Source organism: Electrophorus electricus, chromosome 12 (assembly GCF_041902795.1).
Source record: "Electrophorus electricus isolate QZ-2024a chromosome 12, ASM4190279v1, whole genome shotgun sequence".
Lineage (NCBI taxonomy): Eukaryota > Metazoa > Chordata > Actinopteri > Gymnotiformes > Gymnotidae > Electrophorus > Electrophorus electricus.
This window is the reverse complement of record NC_137508.1, coordinates 266,947-287,503: the sequence shown is the minus strand read 5'-3', so window position 1 is coordinate 287,503 and position 20,557 is coordinate 266,947. Positions and strand designations below refer to the sequence as shown.

General features: G+C 48.7%; 1 protein-coding gene across 4 annotated transcripts; it reads left to right on the top strand.

Annotated features, from left to right (window-relative positions):
* Positions 1 to 1,530: 1,530 nt before the first annotated feature.
* On the top strand, positions 1,531 to 20,293 carry eif3s10 (eukaryotic translation initiation factor 3, subunit 10 (theta)). 4 transcript variants are annotated; one of them, XM_027023751.3, is made up of 22 exons: positions 1,531 to 1,704; positions 2,392 to 2,582; positions 2,909 to 3,045; positions 3,753 to 3,916; positions 4,293 to 4,492; positions 4,730 to 4,938; positions 6,443 to 6,614; positions 6,901 to 7,005; positions 7,087 to 7,185; positions 13,194 to 13,310; positions 14,007 to 14,192; positions 14,450 to 14,797; positions 14,937 to 15,041; positions 15,308 to 15,421; positions 16,427 to 16,549; positions 16,713 to 16,866; positions 17,142 to 17,320; positions 17,395 to 17,477; positions 18,387 to 18,835; positions 19,156 to 19,288; positions 19,483 to 19,643; positions 19,745 to 20,293. In XM_027023751.3, the coding sequence occupies exons 1-22, from the start codon at positions 1,656 to 1,658 to the stop codon at positions 19,912 to 19,914; spliced, it is 3,648 nt and encodes a 1,215-aa protein (XP_026879552.2). In that variant the 5' UTR covers positions 1,531 to 1,655; the 3' UTR covers positions 19,915 to 20,293. The 4 variants fall into 4 exon arrangements, with proteins under 4 accessions (XP_026879552.2, XP_026879550.2, XP_026879551.2 ...); XM_027023749.3 differs by having other exon boundaries at positions 18,384 to 18,835; XM_027023750.3 differs by having other exon boundaries at positions 17,392 to 17,477.
* The last annotated feature ends 264 nt before the right edge of the window (positions 20,294 to 20,557 follow it).

The window sequence follows — 20,557 nt, the reverse complement described above, 5'->3', positions numbered from 1 at the left end:
GTTTAAAAGATTACTTAAGTAAATGTAACAGAGGAAATGTAGTGCAGGGGGCCCTCCAATAGCCTTGTGAATAATAAATTTTGTTTTTTAATTTTTATACTCTCCATTATTGCAGAGGTAAATAACACCAGGTTTTGCCTTCCGTGATAAGTCCTGGCCACTCTGAAGTGAGATGGGGAAGTTTGCAGAGCGTGAAGACTTGTGGGTAATTAATGTGTTGCTTGGAGGAATTCGCTTCTCCGAGAGCTATAGGTAGCAGGTCAGACAGGCACATAGCCAGTGCTGTGGAATAAAAAAGGAAAATCTACAACATCATTCTGTAAAAAAAAAAAGAAAAGAAAAAACTTTAATAACTAGATGAAAAACAAGACTTTGCTGATACGGAAATGGACATGCAGGCTGAGTCCCATGTGTGGCAGTCACAAAGACTTCAACCATGTATTACACCTATTATACCTGTAACACCTACAGTATTATAGTATTTTTGCCAACTTGTAGTTGTATGTAGTATAGTAGTAATATGTATGTAGTATGTATGTAGTAATATGTGTAACTTAGAAATCGCCAGACTGCTGGCTATTCTGGCCAGGATTTTGATTTGTGTGAACTAAAAAGTATAATATGTTATAATAGTTGTAACAGCTATAATATGTGTAACAGCTGTAATATGTGTAACAGCTGTAATATGTGTAGCAGCTATAATAGGTGTAACAGCTATAATAGGTGTAACAGCTGTAATAGGTGTAACAGCTGTAATATGTGTAACAGCTATAATAGGTATAACAGCTGTAATAGGTGTAACAGCTGTAATATGTGTAACAGCTATAATAGGTGTAACAGCTGTAATATGTGTAACAGATATAATAGGTGTAACAGCTGTAATATTTGTAACAGCTATAATAGGTGTAACAGCTGTAATAGGTGTAACAGATATAATAGGTGTAACAGCTGTAATATGTGTAACAGCTATAATAGGTGTAACAGCTGTAATAGGTGTAACAGCTATAATAGGTGTAACAGATATAATAGGTGTAACAGCTGTAATATGTGTAACAGCTATAATAGGTGTAACAGCTGTAATATTTGTAACAGCTGTAATAGGTGTAAAAGCTATAATAGGTGTAACAGCTGTAATATGTGTAACAGCTATAATAGGTGTAACAGCTGTAATATGTGTAACAGATATAATAGGTGTAACAGCTGTAATATGTGTAACAGCTATAATAGGTGTAACAGCTGTAATATTTGTAACAGCTGTAATGGGTGTAACAGCTGTAATATGTGTAACAGCTATAATAGATGTAACAGCTGTAATATGTGTAACAGCTGTAATATGTGTCCAAACTGTCGGGAAAAAAAGCAATGAGTTATTTGATCACCAACTTCTCAACCCATACACTTGATACCATACGACACCGTTGTCATGATCCAATTGAATCAATTTTTTTTGGTATCGACTCACAGACCAAGATGGCGGTCTGAGAACATACGGGTCTTTACGTCGTCATCGACAGTGAGCCCTCATGTGCACGCTTCCTTTCTCAGGACCTTGCTGAAGGGGGGAAGGTTGTCTCGCGCGGATGGACCACCAGGATCAATAATAATAAAACAAAACTTCGATAAACTGAATTTTGTTCCGCTAGCAAGCTACAACAATGCCGGCATACTTTCAAAGACCGGAGAACGCTCTGAAGCGAGCTAATGGTGAGTGCTTTTTTTTCGCAGGTGTCGTCGAACAGTTAGCCGTGCCGCCGCGGTGACTGGTGGGCGGCCATGTTCCTCTGTGAGGTAAACGGCGCCAGCGCTGGCGATGAGCCGCAGTTATACCAGATAGCTAGTTATATACCGGCTGGACTTCTAACTTACCTCCCCGTTTCAAATGAATGTTGTTTGCACAATGATGGGAACTGCGCTGTTGAAAGGAGTCTTGGGTGGCTAGCTAGATATGTAGCTACTTTGAGCTAACTTAGCTGTGTAGCTAACCTCGCTACGAGGATTGGATTGTTAGCCAGCTAGCTGCGCTGGGAAGCTTAATTAGCTGGTTAGCTCCTCCATGTCAACTTCTGGCCACAGCGTGTCTGCCTGGTGTATTTTGTTAGCTAACTAATTAGCTACCCGTGTCAGTCGTCAGTTAAACCAGTACTGGTAGTCTGATGTCTTAAATCTGTGCATAGGAAACACTATATAGGTTAACGTTGCTAATCAGCTACAATCGCTAACAGTTGCGAGCATTTTTTAATTCAGTCAAGAGCCCATCATGGTCAACCCGTTCATTTTAAATGTGAATATGGTTATGGTAGCAGGTTTAGTATAATTGGAGTTTCCATATCTCCGAATGATGTCTAATGATTTAAAAACATTTATGATCACTCAAACGCAATTGATTTTCAGAGTTCCTCGAGGTTGGCAAGAAGCAGCCTGCTTTGGACGTGCTGTATGATGTCATCAAGAGCAAAAAACATCGAACATGGCAGAAGATCCACGAGCCGATTATGCTCAAGTATCTGGAGCTGTGCGTGGACCTCCGCAAGAGCCATCTAGCCAAGGAAGGACTCTACCAGTACAAAAACATTTGTCAGCAGGTCTGCCAATATCTGCACATGTTTATTAAGAAATGTTGCACTTCATATACTAGTGTGCTTTTGATGTGTTGTAATGTTTCACTGAGGATTTTCAGCTATATATCTAACACGTCATTGTGCTTACATTTAGAAGCCTCAAGAAAGGATCCACTTAATCATATATTTAATGATTGATATCCTTGAGGACAGTTTGAATTAGTTTATTCATTTGCTACTAGCTCTTTATTTGTTTGGCGTGGAATGAACGAGCATATGACTGATGACCAGTAGTGAGTCTCCTTTCCTCATATGCCCTAATCATGACAGGATGACTTTCTGCCCCTCAGGTCAATATCAAGTCTTTGGAGGACGTGGTTCGTGCGTACCTGAAACTGGCTGAGGAGAAGACGGAGACAGCGAAGGAAGAGTCACAGCAGATGGTGTTGGACATTGAGGACCTGGATAACATTCAGACCCCAGAGAGGTAACACAGCATCAAACAGATAGAGTATGTTTTCTGTTTAAAGTTCTTCTGTCAAAAGAAATGGAATGTTAATTAAAATGTAGTATCAGAAGAGTTGGCTTAATTTACATGTTTTGAGTATTTATTTGGAATAATCATGAACATGTGCTATGATAATGAATATATATATGACCTCGGGGTTTTTCATTTCCATAGCAGAGTACTTGCAGATAAAAGCATTTACTATCCTCATTCTTAACAGCATTTGTTTCTTAGAAACACATTGATTTGAGAGATTTTATCACATCTGTTGTCATGTACAGTTTGCTAGCTGACCTCTAACTTGTTTAGTGACTACTTTTGGCTGCATCTGCTCAATCCAGCAGTCTTGTTGATGTGTAAAAACTCCAGCAATGTCATACTGGCTCAGCACCCTGTACAGGTTCTGTGGTCATAAACTGACCAGTGAAGAAAGGAGGCAAAGCACATGACCGAGTCGTCATGCCAACAGGTGGCTACAGTCCGTAATCGTAGACAGCTCTGCATGGGCACAAAGTGCACCTTTTTAAAATGGGATTATTTGAAGAGGTTGCCAATGAGTATAGTAGGCGTTTGTGATGAGAGAGGTGGTAAGTGTGTTTGCTGTGGATGAGTCATGTGCAGCTGAATGTTATAACCATTCTAATTATCATTATAATCATTGCACGGGCTCTCCTGTGTGTGGGAAGTGTTCTGCTGAGCGCGGTGAGCGGGGAGGACACGCAGGACCGCACGGACCGCCTGCTTCTCACACCGTGGGTCAAATTCCTCTGGGAGTCATACCGCCAGTGCCTGGATCTGCTGAGAAACAACTCCAAGGTGGAGCGGTTATACCATGATATTGCCCAGCAAGGTCAGTGCAGCACCTGTCCAATGGATCACTTCTTAATGATCGTGATATTGGCTTTGTTTGTGTTCTGGTGCCACAGATATGTGGTGAATATTTGTAGATGAACTCTTATGTGTTAGAACACTGTTAAGATTAATGCTGTGGCAGTTGATTTAATCACGTCATTCACGTCATCAAAAATGTTTTCATAATATTCCCATATTGTAAATTTTTAACTGACATCCAACCATGCTTGTGGTTTTGATTGGCACCAAACCTTTGATGTGTTTATATCATATGCAAGGGTTTAGGAGGCAGCGTCATGTGTGAATGAATCCTGTTGATTGAATGGTGGATTGTGATTACTGGTGACCCCCCCCCCCCATGCCCCTTCCAACAGCATTCAGGTTCTGCCTTCAGTACACCCGTAAGGCGGAGTTTCGTAAGCTGTGTGATAACCTGCGCATGCACCTGGGTCAGATCCAGCGGCACCACAACCAGAGCACAGCCATCAACCTTAACAACCCTGAGAGCCAGTCCATGCACCTGGAGACGCGCCTGGTGCAGCTCGACAGTGCCATCAGCATGGAGCTCTGGCAGGTGGGTTCTGGCCACCAGCACGTCTAACGCCAACTTCTGTCAGTGTGATGAGGGATGTTCCTTTACGCATGCATGCTTCACCACGTGTAAGGTCATTGATGTAGATGTGCATTTATATTTAAGTAAAAAGTACAAACATATTTACACAATTCTTTTATACTAGGAAAATTTTTACCAAAACTGTTTTAAATACCTAAGCAAGCTGCTGTGTTCCAAACATCAGCCTCGATTTTTCAGGAGGCCTTCAAGGCTGTGGAGGACATCCATGGCCTGTTTGCCCTCTCGAAGAAGCCACCCAAGCCTCAGCTCATGGCCAACTACTATAACAAGGTGTCCACGGTGTTCTGGAAGTCGGGGAATGCTCTGTTCCATGCCTCCACCCTCCACCGCCTGTACCATCTCTCCAGAGAGATGAGGAAGAATCTCACGCAAGAGGAGATGCAGAGGTGAGCTTTGAAGCTGTCAGTCCATGTGGGAGTTTACGTTTAGGTAGGGCACACCTTACAGTGAAAGCCAGGAATGTGTACATGGTTTAAATTTCTCTGTGACTGTGCTGGTTTTTAAACGGTGGCACAACAGTCGTCTTTAATTCTAGGCATTTATCAAATCTATCTGCTTATCTGAATCTCCCTTCCCCCCCCCCCCCCCCCCCCCAAAAAAAAGTTGTTTCCTTAAGCATTAATGTGACACTTCCATGGTGGGCGGAGCTACACTTGTACCAGACAAGTATACCACGCAGAGCAGCTGTGCATACACGTGTTTTAGCTCTTAGGATGTTAGGCATGAACATACTTCGCTGTGAAGTTCTCCAGTCATTATTCACAAGACAAAACAATCAAGGACTTTTTTTTTTTTTTTTTTTTTTAAAGTCTGTGGTGTTAATATTAAAGCTGCACTGTTGATGATATTTTGAGCTTCCTTGTACACAGCAGATACAGCATGTTGCAGGCTAAATCTGAACTAAGATAGCCTAATGCTAAATACAGGATTATTTATATGTAATACCAAGGCATGTCAACAAATATGGAAGTTAATACTTGTGCCAGCCTTGGTACTCTTACGTTAGGAGGAATTTTCTATAACAAGATAATAGTTCTGAATTCTGCTAAAAGATATGCCATTATACAGTTAAACATACAAAAGCTGCTGACTCAGGCTTTGCTGAGTATGGTGAGAATTCTACAGCTATTCCACAGGGGGCAGTGGTAGCTCAGTGATTAAGGTGCTCAAATTGTAATTGGAAGGTTGCCTGTTCAAGCCCCACCACTGCCAGATTGTCACTGATGGGGCCCCTGAGGAAGGCCCTTAACCCTCAGTTGCTCAAGCTATATTCACTCAGAAGTCGCTTTGGGTAACATTAACACATGACAATGCCTCCACTTCACTATTGTCACCATATCCACATAGTTGCAACAATGTAAACAACTGTGGTGCCCACTGTGTTTACTTGTTATTTATGTGATTAATATTTTAAATTCCTCTATTTCGGTTCTAATTAATCTGATGTCATTAACAGTCATCAATTTCTAAAAATACCAAAACTCATCTTAAATATGCAGGGCACTTTCTTTTTATTCACATTGTTCAGCGTGTTGTACTCAGTTTTTTTAAATAATCATTTTCATATTCAATTAATTAATTTCTGCATTAATCAATTTTTATATTATTTAATTTGTTTTTGTCTGATTCATTTCTTAACTTCCATGCCCTCAATTCTGTCTCTGAACCCCTGAAGCACACTTCAGGCACAGACAGTTTCCCTGCTTTACGCTCTGTGTGTGAAATGTCTAGTGCATATGATGTGTATAGGCAGTGCGTTTGGGCGGTGTGCCCCTGATGCACAGAGAGCGAGGGGTGTGATTATCTGTTGGTGGCAGATGACTTTGTCTTTAAATCTGGGGTGTGGTCTTTAAGTCTTGGAGATAACCACCGTGACTCGTTCCCCCCCAGGATGTCCACCAGAGTTCTCTTGGCCACTCTGTCCATCCCCATAACCCCTGAGCGCACAGACATCGCCCGTCTGCTGGACATGGATGGCATCATTGTGGAGAAGCACCGCAGGCTGGCCACGCTGCTTGGCCTGCAGTCCCCGCCCACCCGCCAGAGCCTTATCAATGACATGGTAACCTAGCAACAACCAATCAGGAAGTCTCCTTGGCTCTGTTCTTCAGCAGTCAATCAAATCTGACTTAAAGGAGCAATGTCATTTTAATCACCAAAAAGGAGTGAACAATATTTATAGAAAAATTTCCTAATGTGAAGAAGAAATATTGGAAAAATTACTTAATGCATAGTATTTTCTACATTTATTAATGTAGAATTCAGCATCCACAGCTTTCTCCAGTCACTGGCATGCCTGCCGTGGTTTCCACGGTCACTAGTGTGTGTTTCCTGTGTTTGTGCTGCAGGTGAGGTTTAATCTGCTGCAGTACATTGTGCCGGAGGTGAAGGAGCTGTACAGCTGGCTGGAGGTCGACTTCCATCCACTCAAGCTGTGTGGCCGAGTCACCAAGGTAATTCTCTTGGGCCTCTTTGACTGGCAATGATGCTGGTGATCAGTGATGTGTCTGACTGTGCTTGTTTGTTTGTTTAAGGTTCTGAACTGGGTGAAGGACCAGGCAGAGAAGGAACCTGATCTGCAGCAGTATGTCCCCCATCTCCAGAACAACACCATACTCAGACTTCTGCAGCAGGTTAGTGTTCTGCGTATCTCACTCACACACACACACACACCTCTGCGGACCTCGGTGTCTCTCACACACACACACACACACACACCTCTGCGGACCTCGGTGTCTCTCACACACACACACACACACACACCTCTGCGGACCTCGGTGTCTCTCTCACACACACACACACACACACACACCTCTGCGGACCTCGGTGTCTCTCACACACACACACACACACACACCTCTGCGGACCTCGGTGTCTCTCACACACACACACACACACACACCTCTGCGGACCTCGGTGTCTCTCACACACACACACACACACACACCTCTGCGGACCTCGGTGTCTCTCACACCCACACCTCTGCGGACCTCGGTGTCTCTCACACACACACACACACACACACACACACACACACCTCTGCGGACCTCGGTGTCTCTCACACACACACACACACACACACACCTCTGCGGACCTCGGTGTCTCTCACACACACACACACACACACACCTCTGCGGACCTCGGTGTCTCTCACACACACACACACACACACACACCTCTGCGGACCTCGGTGTCTCTCACACACACACACACACACACACACACACACACACACACCTCTGCGGACCTCGGTGTCTCTCACACACACACACACACACACACACCTCTGCGGACCTCGGTGTCTCTCACACACACACACACACACACACACCTCTGCGGACCTCGGTGTCTCTCACACACACACACACACACACACACCTCTGCGGACCTCGGTGTCTCTCACACACACACACACACACACACACCTCTGCGGACCTCGGTGTCTCTCACACACACACACACACACACACACCTCTGCGGACCTCGGTGTCTCTCACACACACACACACACACACACACACCTCTGCGGACCTCGGTGTCTCTCACACACACACACACACACACACCTCTGCGGACCTCGGTGTCTCACACACACACACACACACCTCTGCGGACCTCGGTGTCTCACACACACACACACACACACCTCTGCGGACCTCGGTGTCTCACACACACACACACACACACCTCTGCGGACCTCGGTGTCTCACACACACACACACACCTCTGCGGACCTCGGTGTCTCTCACACACACACACACACACACACCTCTGCGGACCTCGGTGTCTCTCACACACACACACACACCTCTGCGGACCTCGGTGTCTCTCACACACACACACACACACACACACCTCTGCGGACCTCGGTGTCTCTCACACACACACACACACACACACACACACACCTCTGCGGACCTCGGTGTCTCTCACACACACACACACACACACACACCTCTGCGGACCTCGGTGTCTCTCACACACACACACACACACACACACCTCTGCGGACCTCGGTGTCTCTCACACACACACACACACACACACACACCTCTGCGGACCTCGGTGTCTCTCACACACACACACACACACACACACACCTCTGCGGACCTCGGTGTCTCTCACACACACACACACACACACACACACACCTCTGCGGACCTCGGTGTCTCTCACACACACACACACACACACACACACACCTCTGCGGACCTCGGTGTCTCTCACACACACACACACACACACACACACACCTCTGCGGACCTCGGTGTCTCTCACACACACACACACACACACACACACACCTCTGCGGACCTCGGTGTCTCTCACACACACACACACACACACACACACACACCTCTGCGGACCTCGGTGTCTCTCACACACACACACACACACACACACACACACACCTCTGCGGACCTCGGTGTCTCTCACACACACACACACACACACACACACCTCTGCGGACCTCGGTGTCTCTCACACACACACACACACACACACACACCTCTGCGGACCTCGGTGTCTCTCACACACACACACACACACACACACACCTCTGCGGACCTCGGTGTCTCTCACACACACACACACACACACACACACACCTCTGCGGACCTCGGTGTCTCTCACACACACACACACACACACACACACCTCTGCGGACCTCGGTGTCTCTCACACACACACACACACACACACACACACACACACACACCTCTGCGGACCTCGGTGTCTCTCACACACACACACACACACACACACACCTCTGCGGACCTCGGTGTCTCTCACACACACACACACACACCTCTGCGGACCTCGGTGTCTCTCTCACACACACACACACACACACACACACACACACACCTCTGCGGACCTCGGTGTCTCTCACACACACACACACACACACACACACACACCTCTGCGGACCTCGGTGTCTCTCTCACACACACACACACACACACACACACACACACACCTCTGCGGACCTCGGTGTCTCTCACACACACACACACACACACACACACACACACACCTCTGCGGACCTCGGTGTCTCTCACACACACACACACACACACACACACACACACACCTCTGCGGACCTCGGTGTCTCTCTCACACACACACACACACACACACACACACACACCTCTGCGGACCTCGGTGTCTCTCACACACACACACACACACACACACACCTCTGCGGACCTCGGTGTCTCTCACACACACACACACACACACACACACACACCTCTGCGGACCTCGGTGTCTCTCACACACACACACACACACACACACCTCTGCGGACCTCGGTGTCTCTCACACACACACACCTCTGCGGACCTCGGTGTCTCACACACACACACACACACACACACACCTCTGCGGACCTCGGTGTCTCTCACACACACACACCTCTGCGGACCTCGGTGTCTCTCACACACACACACACCTCTGCGGACCTCGGTGTCTCTCACACACACACACACCTCTGCGGACCTCGGTGTCTCACACACACACACACCCTCGGTGTCTCTCACACACACACACACCTCTGCGGACCTCGGTGTCTCTCACACACACACACACCTCTGCGGACCTCGGTGTCTCACACACACACACACACCTCTGCGGACCTCGGTGTCTCACACACACACACACACACACACACACACACACACACACACCTCTGCGGACCTCGGTGTCTCACACACACACACCTCTGCGGACCTCGGTGTCTCACACACACACACCTCTGCGGACCTCGGTGTCTCACACACACACACCTCTGCGGACCTCGGTGTCTCACACACACACACACACCTCTGCGGACCTCGGTGTCTCACACACACACACACACACACACACACACACACACACACCTCTGCGGACCTCGGTGTCTCACACACACACACACACACACCTCTGCGGACCTCGGTGTCTCACACACACACACCTCTGCGGACCTCGGTGTCTCACACACACACACCTCTGCGGACCTCGGTGTCTCACACACACACACCTCTGCGGACCTCGGTGTCTCACACACACACACCTCTGCGGACCTCGGTGTCTCACACACACACACCTCTGCGGACCTCGGTGTCTCTCACACACACACACACCTCTGCGGACCTCGGTGTCTCTCACACACACACACACCTCTGCGGACCTCGGTGTCTCACACACACACCTCTGCGGACCTCGGTGTCTCACACACACACACACACACACACACACACACACACACACACACACACACACCTCTGCGGACCTCGGTGTCTCACACACACACACCTCTGCGGACCTCGGTGTCTCACACACACACACCTCTGCGGACCTCGGTGTCTCACACACACACACCTCTGCGGACCTCGGTGTCTCTCACACACACACCTCTGCGGACCTCGGTGTCTCTCACACACACACACCTCTGCGGACCTCGGTGTCTCTCACACACACACACCTCTGCGGACCTCGGTGTCTCTCACACACACACACACCTCTGCGGACCTCGGTGTCTCACACACACACACACACCTCTGCGGACCTCGGTGTCTCACACACACACACACCTCTGCGGACCTCGGTGTCTCACACACACACACACCTCTGCGGACCTCGGTGTCTCACACACACACACACCTCTGCGGACCTCGGTGTCTCACACACACACACACCTCTGCGGACCTCGGTGTCTCACACACACACACACCTCTGCGGACCTCGGTGTCTCACACACACACACACCTCTGCGGACCTCGGTGTCTCACACACACACACACCTCTGCGGACCTCGGTGTCTCACACACACACACACCTCTGCGGACCTCGGTGTCTCACACACACACACACCTCTGCGGACCTCGGTGTCTCACACACACACACACCTCTGCGGACCTCGGTGTCTCACACACACACACACACCTCTGCGGACCTCGGTGTCTCACACACACACACACACCTCTGCGGACCTCGGTGTCTCACACACACACACACACCTCTGCGGACCTCGGTGTCTCACACACACACACACACCTCTGCGGACCTCGGTGTCTCACACACACACACACACCTCTGCGGACCTCGGTGTCTCACACACACACACACCTCTGCGGACCTCGGTGTCTCACACACACACACACCTCTGCGGACCTCGGTGTCTCACACACACACACACCTCTGCGGACCTCGGTGTCTCACACACACACACACCTCTGCGGACCTCGGTGTCTCACACACACACACACCTCTGCGGACCTCGGTGTCTCACACACACACACACACCTCTGCGGACCTCGGTGTCTCACACACACACACACACCTCTGCGGACCTCGGTGTCTCACACACACACACACACCTCTGCGGACCTCGGTGTCTCACACACACACACACACCTCTGCGGACCTCGGTGTCTCACACACACACACACACCTCTGCGGACCTCGGTGTCTCACACACACACACACACCTCTGCGGACCTCGGTGTCTCACACACACACACACACCTCTGCGGACCTCGGTGTCTCACACACACACACACACCTCTGCGGACCTCGGTGTCTCACACACACACACACACCTCTGCGGACCTCGGTGTCTCACACACACACCTCTGCGGACCTCGGTGTCTCACACACACACCTCTGCGGACCTCGGTGTCTCTCACACACACACACACACACACACACACACACACCTCTGCGGACCTCGGTGTCTCACACACACACACACACACCTCTGCGGACCTCGGTGTCTCACACACACACACACACCTCTGCGGACCTCGGTGTCTCACACACACACACACACCTCTGCGGACCTCGGTGTCTCACACACACACACACACCTCTGCGGACCTCGGTGTCTCACACACACACACACACCTCTGCGGACCTCGGTGTCTCTCACACACACACACACACACACACACACACCTCTGCGGACCTCGGTGTCTCACACACACACACACACACACACACACACACCTCTGCGGACCTCGGTGTCTCACACACACACACACCTCTGCGGACCTCGGTGTCTCACACACACACACACACACACACACCTCTGCGGACCTCGGTGTCTCACTCACAAACACACACACACACACACACACACACACACCTCTGCGGACCTCGGTGTCTCTCACACACACACACACACACACACACACACACACACCTCTGCGGACCTCGGTGTCTCTCACACACACACACACACACACACACACCTCTGCGGACCTCGGTGTCTCACACACACACACACACACACACACACACACACACACACACACACATACACACACCTCTGCGCACCTCGGTGTCACGCGCGCACCTCTGCGTCCCTCTGTGTCACACTAGGACACCGGCCCTCCCCTTCCGCACCCCAGTCACGCACACCGCCTGCGCGCACGCATGCACACACACACGCATACCACCCCCCCGCTCACCCCATTCCCGCGCACACGCACTTACACCTGCCCCCCCCCCCTTTGCGCACCCCAGTCGCGCACGCACACCCGTCCTCCCCCTTGTGCATTCCAGTCCCCGGCACGCGCACACACACCCGTCCCCCCCTGCGCACCCCAGTTGCGCACACACGCCCACTGTGTGTTTGTGTGTCTGTGTGTGTCAGGTGGCTCAGATCTACCAGAGCATTGAGTTCAGCCGGCTGGCCTCACTCGTACCCTTCGTGGACACCTTCCAGCTTGAGCGTTCAATCGTCGACGCTGCACGGCACTGTGACCTCCAGGTGCAGTTATGATATTTGCACATTTTACATATTCATTATTATTATTATTATTATTTCCATGTTTATTACATTGTATTTAAAATGTCATTAGTGATTTATTATTTGCATGGATTAGCACCATCATTTTCATGTGTAGCCATATTTACAGGTTTAAATTATTGTTGAATAGAAAAAATAAATTGCAATTTCTGAGTAAATGCTTGAAATAACCTAGTAGTAGGTACTGTCAGACTTATGATTGTAAACTAAGATGTTTGACTATCAAAGATCCATTGAGTAAATTTGAACCTTCAGCCTCTGTGCTCTAAATTTATACATAAAAGGTTATGTTTGAAATAGCATACGACATACGTTATACTGCATATTGGTCCCTGTAGTAGTGTGCGATATAGTATCCAGTATGCAACATCCGCAAACCATGATGCTATTCCACGTGAATGTATGAAGAATCTGCTCATACAAAAAGATTTTCTGACACTGTTGTATGATTGCATGCAGTATACCACAGATATAGTTCTGGTCACTTACTGGAATATCTGGCAGAAGTAGTAGGACTTCATCATCCATCTTTTGTGTACTGCAGAAATTCATTTTGGTCACACAGTGATTTGGGTTCCTCATTAATTTTTGTATTACTTCACGCTACAGAACAGGCCGGGTTCTTATGTGTTGATGCCCGTTGTTTTGGTGATTCAGGTGCGCATTGACCATACGACTCGCACATTGAGCTTCGGTTCTGACCTGAACTACTCGACTAAAGAGGACTCCCCCGTCGGGCCGTTCCTGCAGAATATGCCCTCCGAGCAGATACGCAACCAGCTCACCGCCATGTCATCTGCCCTGTCCAAGGCCATTCAGATCATCAAACCTGCCTCCATTCTGGTAAGAAAGCAGTGGTGCTCTTTAAATGCACTTATAGAAAACATTTTAAAAACAAGATTACAGAATGTTCTATGGGATAAATAAAATTATGAATGAATGCAAGAGGGGAAATGTAATTTAGTCAAAATTCTGGTCTTTGTTTTCAAGTCTGTGTTCTGGTCGGAGTCTCAGTGTCTCCTGTATAGTGCTCCACATTCTAAGTGCCCCACTCCTGTTCTTTGCCCCACTCGGGCTGTACGTGCCCCCATGCCTTGTAGCAAGAGCGTGAGGAGCACAGCCTGCAAGCCATTGCTGCCTACCTTAAGAACGCTCGCAAGGAGCACCAGCGCATCCTGGCCCGCCGGCAGACCATCGAGGAGCGCAAGGAGCGCCTGGAGAGCCTAAACATCCAGCGGGAGAAGGAAGAGCTAGAGCAGCGAGAGGCGGAGCTTCAGAAGGTGCGCAAGGCTGAGGAGGAACGTCTACGTCAGGAGGCCAAGGAGCGCGAGAAGGAGCGCATCATGCAGGAGCACGAGCAGATCAAGAAGAAGACAGTGCGTGAGCGGCTTGAGCAGATTAAGAAGACAGAGCTGGGTGCCAAGGCCTTCAAGGACATTGATATTGAGGTACAAGACGCAGGACACTGGGGACAAATCTGACACCTGCTGTGGGCAGGCATGTGATGATTTTGGTGCTAACGTGTGTGTGCGTGCGTGCGTGCGTGCGTGCGTGCGTGCGTGCGTGCGCGTGTGTGTGCGTGTGTAGGATCTGGAGGAGCTGGATCCTGATTTCATCATGGCCAAACAGGTGGAGCAGCTCGAGAAGGAGAAGAAGGAGCTGCAGGAACGCTTGAAGAACCAGGAGAAGAAGGTGAAGCTACGCAAATTATATATAGAACTGTTATAGTGCTCCTTTTGTTCTTTCTGTTATAAACATATTGATAATTAATCAGGCAGTTCCCTGCTGTCACTCAGACCTTCTGTGTTGGGGTATTTAACAGGCTTACGTTTCACTCAAAGCAAAGTTTTATAGATTTCACTTTACAAAACTCAGAATGTCTGCAGTTGAGAAACTGATGGCTTGTCAAGCCAGCATCACATCTCGGAGTCGAATATTGCATGTGTTACGTGTTTCAGATTGACTACTTTGAGCGGGCCAAGCGATTGGAGGAGATCCCCCTCATAAAGAAGGCGTACGAGGAGCAACGTGTGAAGGACATGGACCTGTGGGAACTTCAGGAGGAGGAGAGGGTGAGGCATTTCACCGCCACCTTGAAAACGCTAGTGTTGCCTCCATTAGGGGAGATTCCAGACTGTAGGCAGTGAAGTTTAAAGGGAACCTTTAAATAACACAGGAAGTAGTGTATAACAGATTATAATACACAGGAAATCAACAGTTGACGAAAATTTACCCGTCATGCCTTCTGTGTCTCATCAAGATCTGTCAGAGTTCACTTGTCATTGATGGCTATTCAAGTTTGAAAACTGAAAACTATCAACAGTGTGGAAGTAACATTCAGAAAAGTTGTCAAACCAGCCTGAAAACAAATTCAGCTTTTCAGCTTTTACTGAGTTAGCTAATGTTGGTTATCCTGATTACCTCAGCTAACATTACCCAACCCAGTGAACTCAGCAAGCTGTTCGGCCAGCATCAGCCAAATATCAGCAAGATACTCCTAGTGAGTGCTATTAAATACAGGTTACACATACACCTGTGGAACTGTCTAAATGCCCAGGTGTCGAGAGACAAAATGCACAATGTCTTCTGAATGAAGGGATTTGATCAACGGTAGTTCCCTTGACCCTCATTACGTGATTAGTGAACACTGTTTCAGAACCATGTGGATTGAATTACCTGAGTTTTAAGTCTCGTTTGGCCTGTGTGAAGTTGGGAAGCCCCATATCCTGCATTTCACACCTTTCTTCGAAGTTTTTTTCAAGCTGGTTTAAGTCTCTGAAACTTTTAAATCAAATTGTTCTAGGTCATGTCCTACTGTCAGAAGATGCTGTTCTCCACTTGCCGTGAATCTGGGCAAGCATTCTGACTGCTGTCTATGTTCTGTTAGTCAGAGGGAATTCGCCGCTCTGCTTATATGTGGTGGTAACTGGGAAAAAATGGGTTGAGTTCTTGTCCTGTGGAGGAAGAAGTGTCACTGGTTTGCTGACTAACAGTGGCAGGGCACTGACAGCAGTGGTATCCATCAGCACCACCGAGTCTACACTTCGTTAAACGTGTTGTGCACATCTGCGTTACAGATTAACAACATGAAAGTGGAGCGTGAAAAAGCCCTGGAGCACAAGAAGAGGATGTCCAGGATGATGGAGGATAAAGAGAACTTTGTGTCCAAAATAACTGCAGCTCGAAGCTTCATCTATGAGGTAAAACCCTCCTAATGGAATGATGTGGCCAGGAGACTGCAGTTCTCAGGTCAGCTGTAGCATCTGAATGGCTGTGTACGTGTGAACAGTGTGGTTGTGTACATGTCAGAAACTCCAGTTCTATTAAAAATCTTCGTTTCTTCTATATATTTTTTTTCTTCAGGAAAAACTGAAGCAGTTTCAGGAGCGATTGGTGGAAGAGAGGAAGAAGCGCCTGGAGGAACGGAAAAAACAGAGAAAAGAGGAACGTAGAAACGCCTACTACCGTCAGAGAGAGGAGGAGGCTCAGAGGATCCGTGAGGAGCAGCTGAAGAAAGGTAATGACCTCATGGAGGTGCCAGAGCCCGTGCAACCTCACGGGAGTAAAGACATTTCTCAATTTGACACAAAGTACAGCTTACTGTGAGCTTGTATAATAAAGGTTCTGCTCACTAACTGTGCGGCTCTGCTCATGTAAACACTGTCCCCATTAATCAGGTTCTGTTGTTTACTGTTGTTTCAATACTGTAATTTTGCAAGTTTGTATTGTTAGATTTGAGTATCCAGAGTAATCAGGAGTCATTTTAAAAAGTGTACCTGTGTGCATGTGTAGAGCGTGAGGAGCGTGAGCGGCGTGAACAGGAGCAGCGTGAGGAGGAAGAGCGGGAATACCAGGAGCGTCTCCGCAAACTGGAGGAGCAGGAGAGGAAGCAGCGTGCTAGACAGCAGGAGATAGAGGAACGGGAACGCCGCAGAGAGGAGGAGAGGAGGGGCCCTGAGGAGAAGACTAAAGTACAGACACCTACACGCACACAGACAGACATGGGTGTCTGTGTTTGAACGTAACAGACGGTGTGTTTCAGCAGGACTGGGGTGAAAAGGATGAGGGAGGCTGGAGGAGACGGGCCGATGTCGGCGAGTCTGACTGGAGACGCCCTACTACAGAGAGGTGAGTGTGGAGACGCCCTCCTACAGAGTGTTGAGTGTGGAGGCGTCCTCCTACAGAGTGTTGAGTGTGGAGGCGTCCTCCTACAGAGTGTTGAGTGTGGAGGCGTCCTCCTACAGAGTGTTGAGTGTGGAGGCGTCCTACAGAGTGTTGTGTGGAGGCGTCCTCCTACAGAGTGTTGTGTGGAGGCGTCCTCCTACAGAGTGTTGTGTGGAGGCGTCCTCCTACAGAGTGTTGAGTGTGGAGGCGTCCTCCTACAGAGTGTTGAGTGTGGAGGCGTCCTCCTACAGAGTGTTGAGTGTGGAGGCGTCCTCCTACAGAGTGGTGAGTGTGGAGGCGTCCTCCTACAGAGTGGTGAGTGTGGAGGCGTCCTCCTACAGAGTGGTGAGTGTGGAGGCGTCCTCCTACAGAGTGGTGAGTGTGGAGGCGTCCTCCTACAGAGTGGTGAGTGTGGAGGCGTCCTCCTACAGAGTGGTGAGTGTGGAGGCGTCCTCCTACAGAGTGGTGAGTGTGGAGGCGTCCTCCTACAGAGTGGTGAGTGTGGAGGCGTCCTCCTACAGAGTGGTGAGTGTGGAGGCGTCCTCCTACAGAGTGGTGTGTGCACCAGGGTTTTACAACCCTCACACTTTATCTGAGTGGTAAATTGTTCTTTTCTTCTCGTGTTACCGTTGCTGGTTTAGTTTTTCAGAGTTGTCTTTTGAGCCTGTTCTCAGCTTGAAATACGGGTTAGAAATTAGTCGCTTTATAATGGACTTGACTCACTGAGTGTCACTCATAATCACACACACTTCATCCTTTAGTCTGTTCTACCTTTGACACATGTTGGATCTTCGTTTCCTCTGTGGTCGGGGCTCTTGAATCTGCTCCTCTGATTTATTAGTGTTCCTCTTTTTAATTTATTTTTAAAAGCAGGGACTGGCGTCAGGAAGGCCGTGATGACCATGAGCATGAGGATCGTGAGTCTTCCTTCAGGAGGGGAGGTGACGGTCCTCGCCGCGGTGGCTCTGATGACCGTGGCCTCCGCCGTGGATATGAAGACGACCGTGGCCCACGGCGCGGTGGGGATGACGACCGGGGCCCACGGCGCGGTGGGGATGACGACCGGGGCCCACGGCGCGGTGGGGATGACGACCGGGGCCCACGGCGCGGTGGGGATGACGACCGGGGCCCACGGCGCGGTGGGGATGACGAGCGCGGGCCAAGACGGGGCTTGGATGAACCAAGAGGTCCTCGACGTGGAGCTGATGAAGACTGGGGTCCCAGGAGAGGAGGTGATGAAGAGCGAGGGGGTAGAAGGGGCCTGGATGACTCTGGCCCACACCGTGATGACTCCAGGCCTTGGAAACCTTTGGGCAGACCAGGTATGGAATCATGTGATTCTCTTATTGAGTTTAGTTTTATTTTATTGCCTTGCCTGTAGTGCAGATGTTGATGAGAAGAATATCACAGAGATTGCATAAAGTATATTTTTACAATTTAATTATTCATTGACAAGTTAATTTTACTGTGCTGTCTTTTACCTCAACCATATGTTAGTTATCACATTGTATTTATTATATAACTAATACTAATCGTTACTGATAAAGTTCGCTCTTTGTATGCATTTTGAGCGGAGATCAAACCGCCCTCTTGTGGTCAGTCTGTATGACTTCTCACTTTGACATATGCCTATTATGTGTAGGTGGATGGAGAGAAAGGGAGAAGGCCCGTGAGGAGAGCTGGGGTCCGCCTCGTGACTCTGCTGGTCTTGATGACGACGGTGATGGAGACGACCGGTTTGATGGCGAGCGCTTTAGAGATCGTCGACCTCCCAGGTACCTGATTGTTTGCTCCCAGAAGGTCAAATTATCTGCAGTTGACTCTTCTGTCTGATTTTAAATATTTTCATGGTTGGTTTGTCCCTGTAATGGTTTTAGCATATGCATGTACTAGATCAAATATGTTGCTTAAACGTGCGTGTGTACATGCGTCCGTGTGCATGTCTGCATGTGTGTCTGTGTGCATGCAGGGAGGAGGGAGGTTGGAGAAGACCTGCTGGTGATGAGCCGTCTAGCTGGCGGGACTCTCGCCGTGAGGACTTTGACCGTGAAGATCGGCGTGACCGCCGTGATATGAGAGATCGCAGAGATGATCGTGATCAGCGCAGCTCCCACAGAGAACATGATGATGGTAACATCTAGATTGATTGTGTGTGTCTAAGTTAGCAAATGAAGAAATATACCTGCACAGCCCCCCCCCTCCAAAACATATTTTTGAAATGTTGTTTCAAGGGGGATCGTGGCGTCGTGGTGAGGAACGGAGAGATGAACGGGACGCTGTCCCTCGAACCCGAGATCGTGACGGGGACAAGAACTCCTGGCGCTCTGACAAGGACAAAGACAACCCACGGCGCACCAAGAATGAGACAGACGACGACGGCTGGACTACAGTCCGTCGCTAGAGGCGCTCTCTGTCCCCTCTGGGCCTCTGTAGCTCCTGTCTACTAGAGGTTACAAAATCTGTGGCAATGTAACTCCTTTTTTTTGTTTTTGGGGAGGGGGTGTTTTGACTTCCAGCTCAGAGTAGACCATTCCCTTTTTGTTGTGCATGCTTTAGTATTACACTGGTGTCAACATGTTTCCTGAACCAGTGTGGGGGAATATTGGCCAATTCTATACAGATAAAAAATTAAATAACAGAGACCGGTGTGTTGTGATCATTTCTGTAGTGGATGTCAGTGTATCATGACAGACCATCATGCACTCACTGCTGCTTCTGCCATGGCTTAGTGCTTTTTAGAAAAATTAATACTTTATTAATAAAGTTATTTGCTCGACAAATTGCATTAGTTTGACTTATTTCTCAAGAACAGACGTACCACAACGTACCATGATACATGAATTACATTTGTCAGCGATACTAGGCATCTCTTGCAGTGTGTTAAGATTAAACTTCTTGCTCCGTTTTGCCGCTAGGTGGTAGTTGTTGCCAACTTGTGTTCGCGCACAGATTGAATCTTATTGCCGGACAAACAGAAGCACGTGGTATTTTTAGCTATGGCGTGCATTTTGTTGACCTATTCAAATTTTGTTGAGTAACCAAAT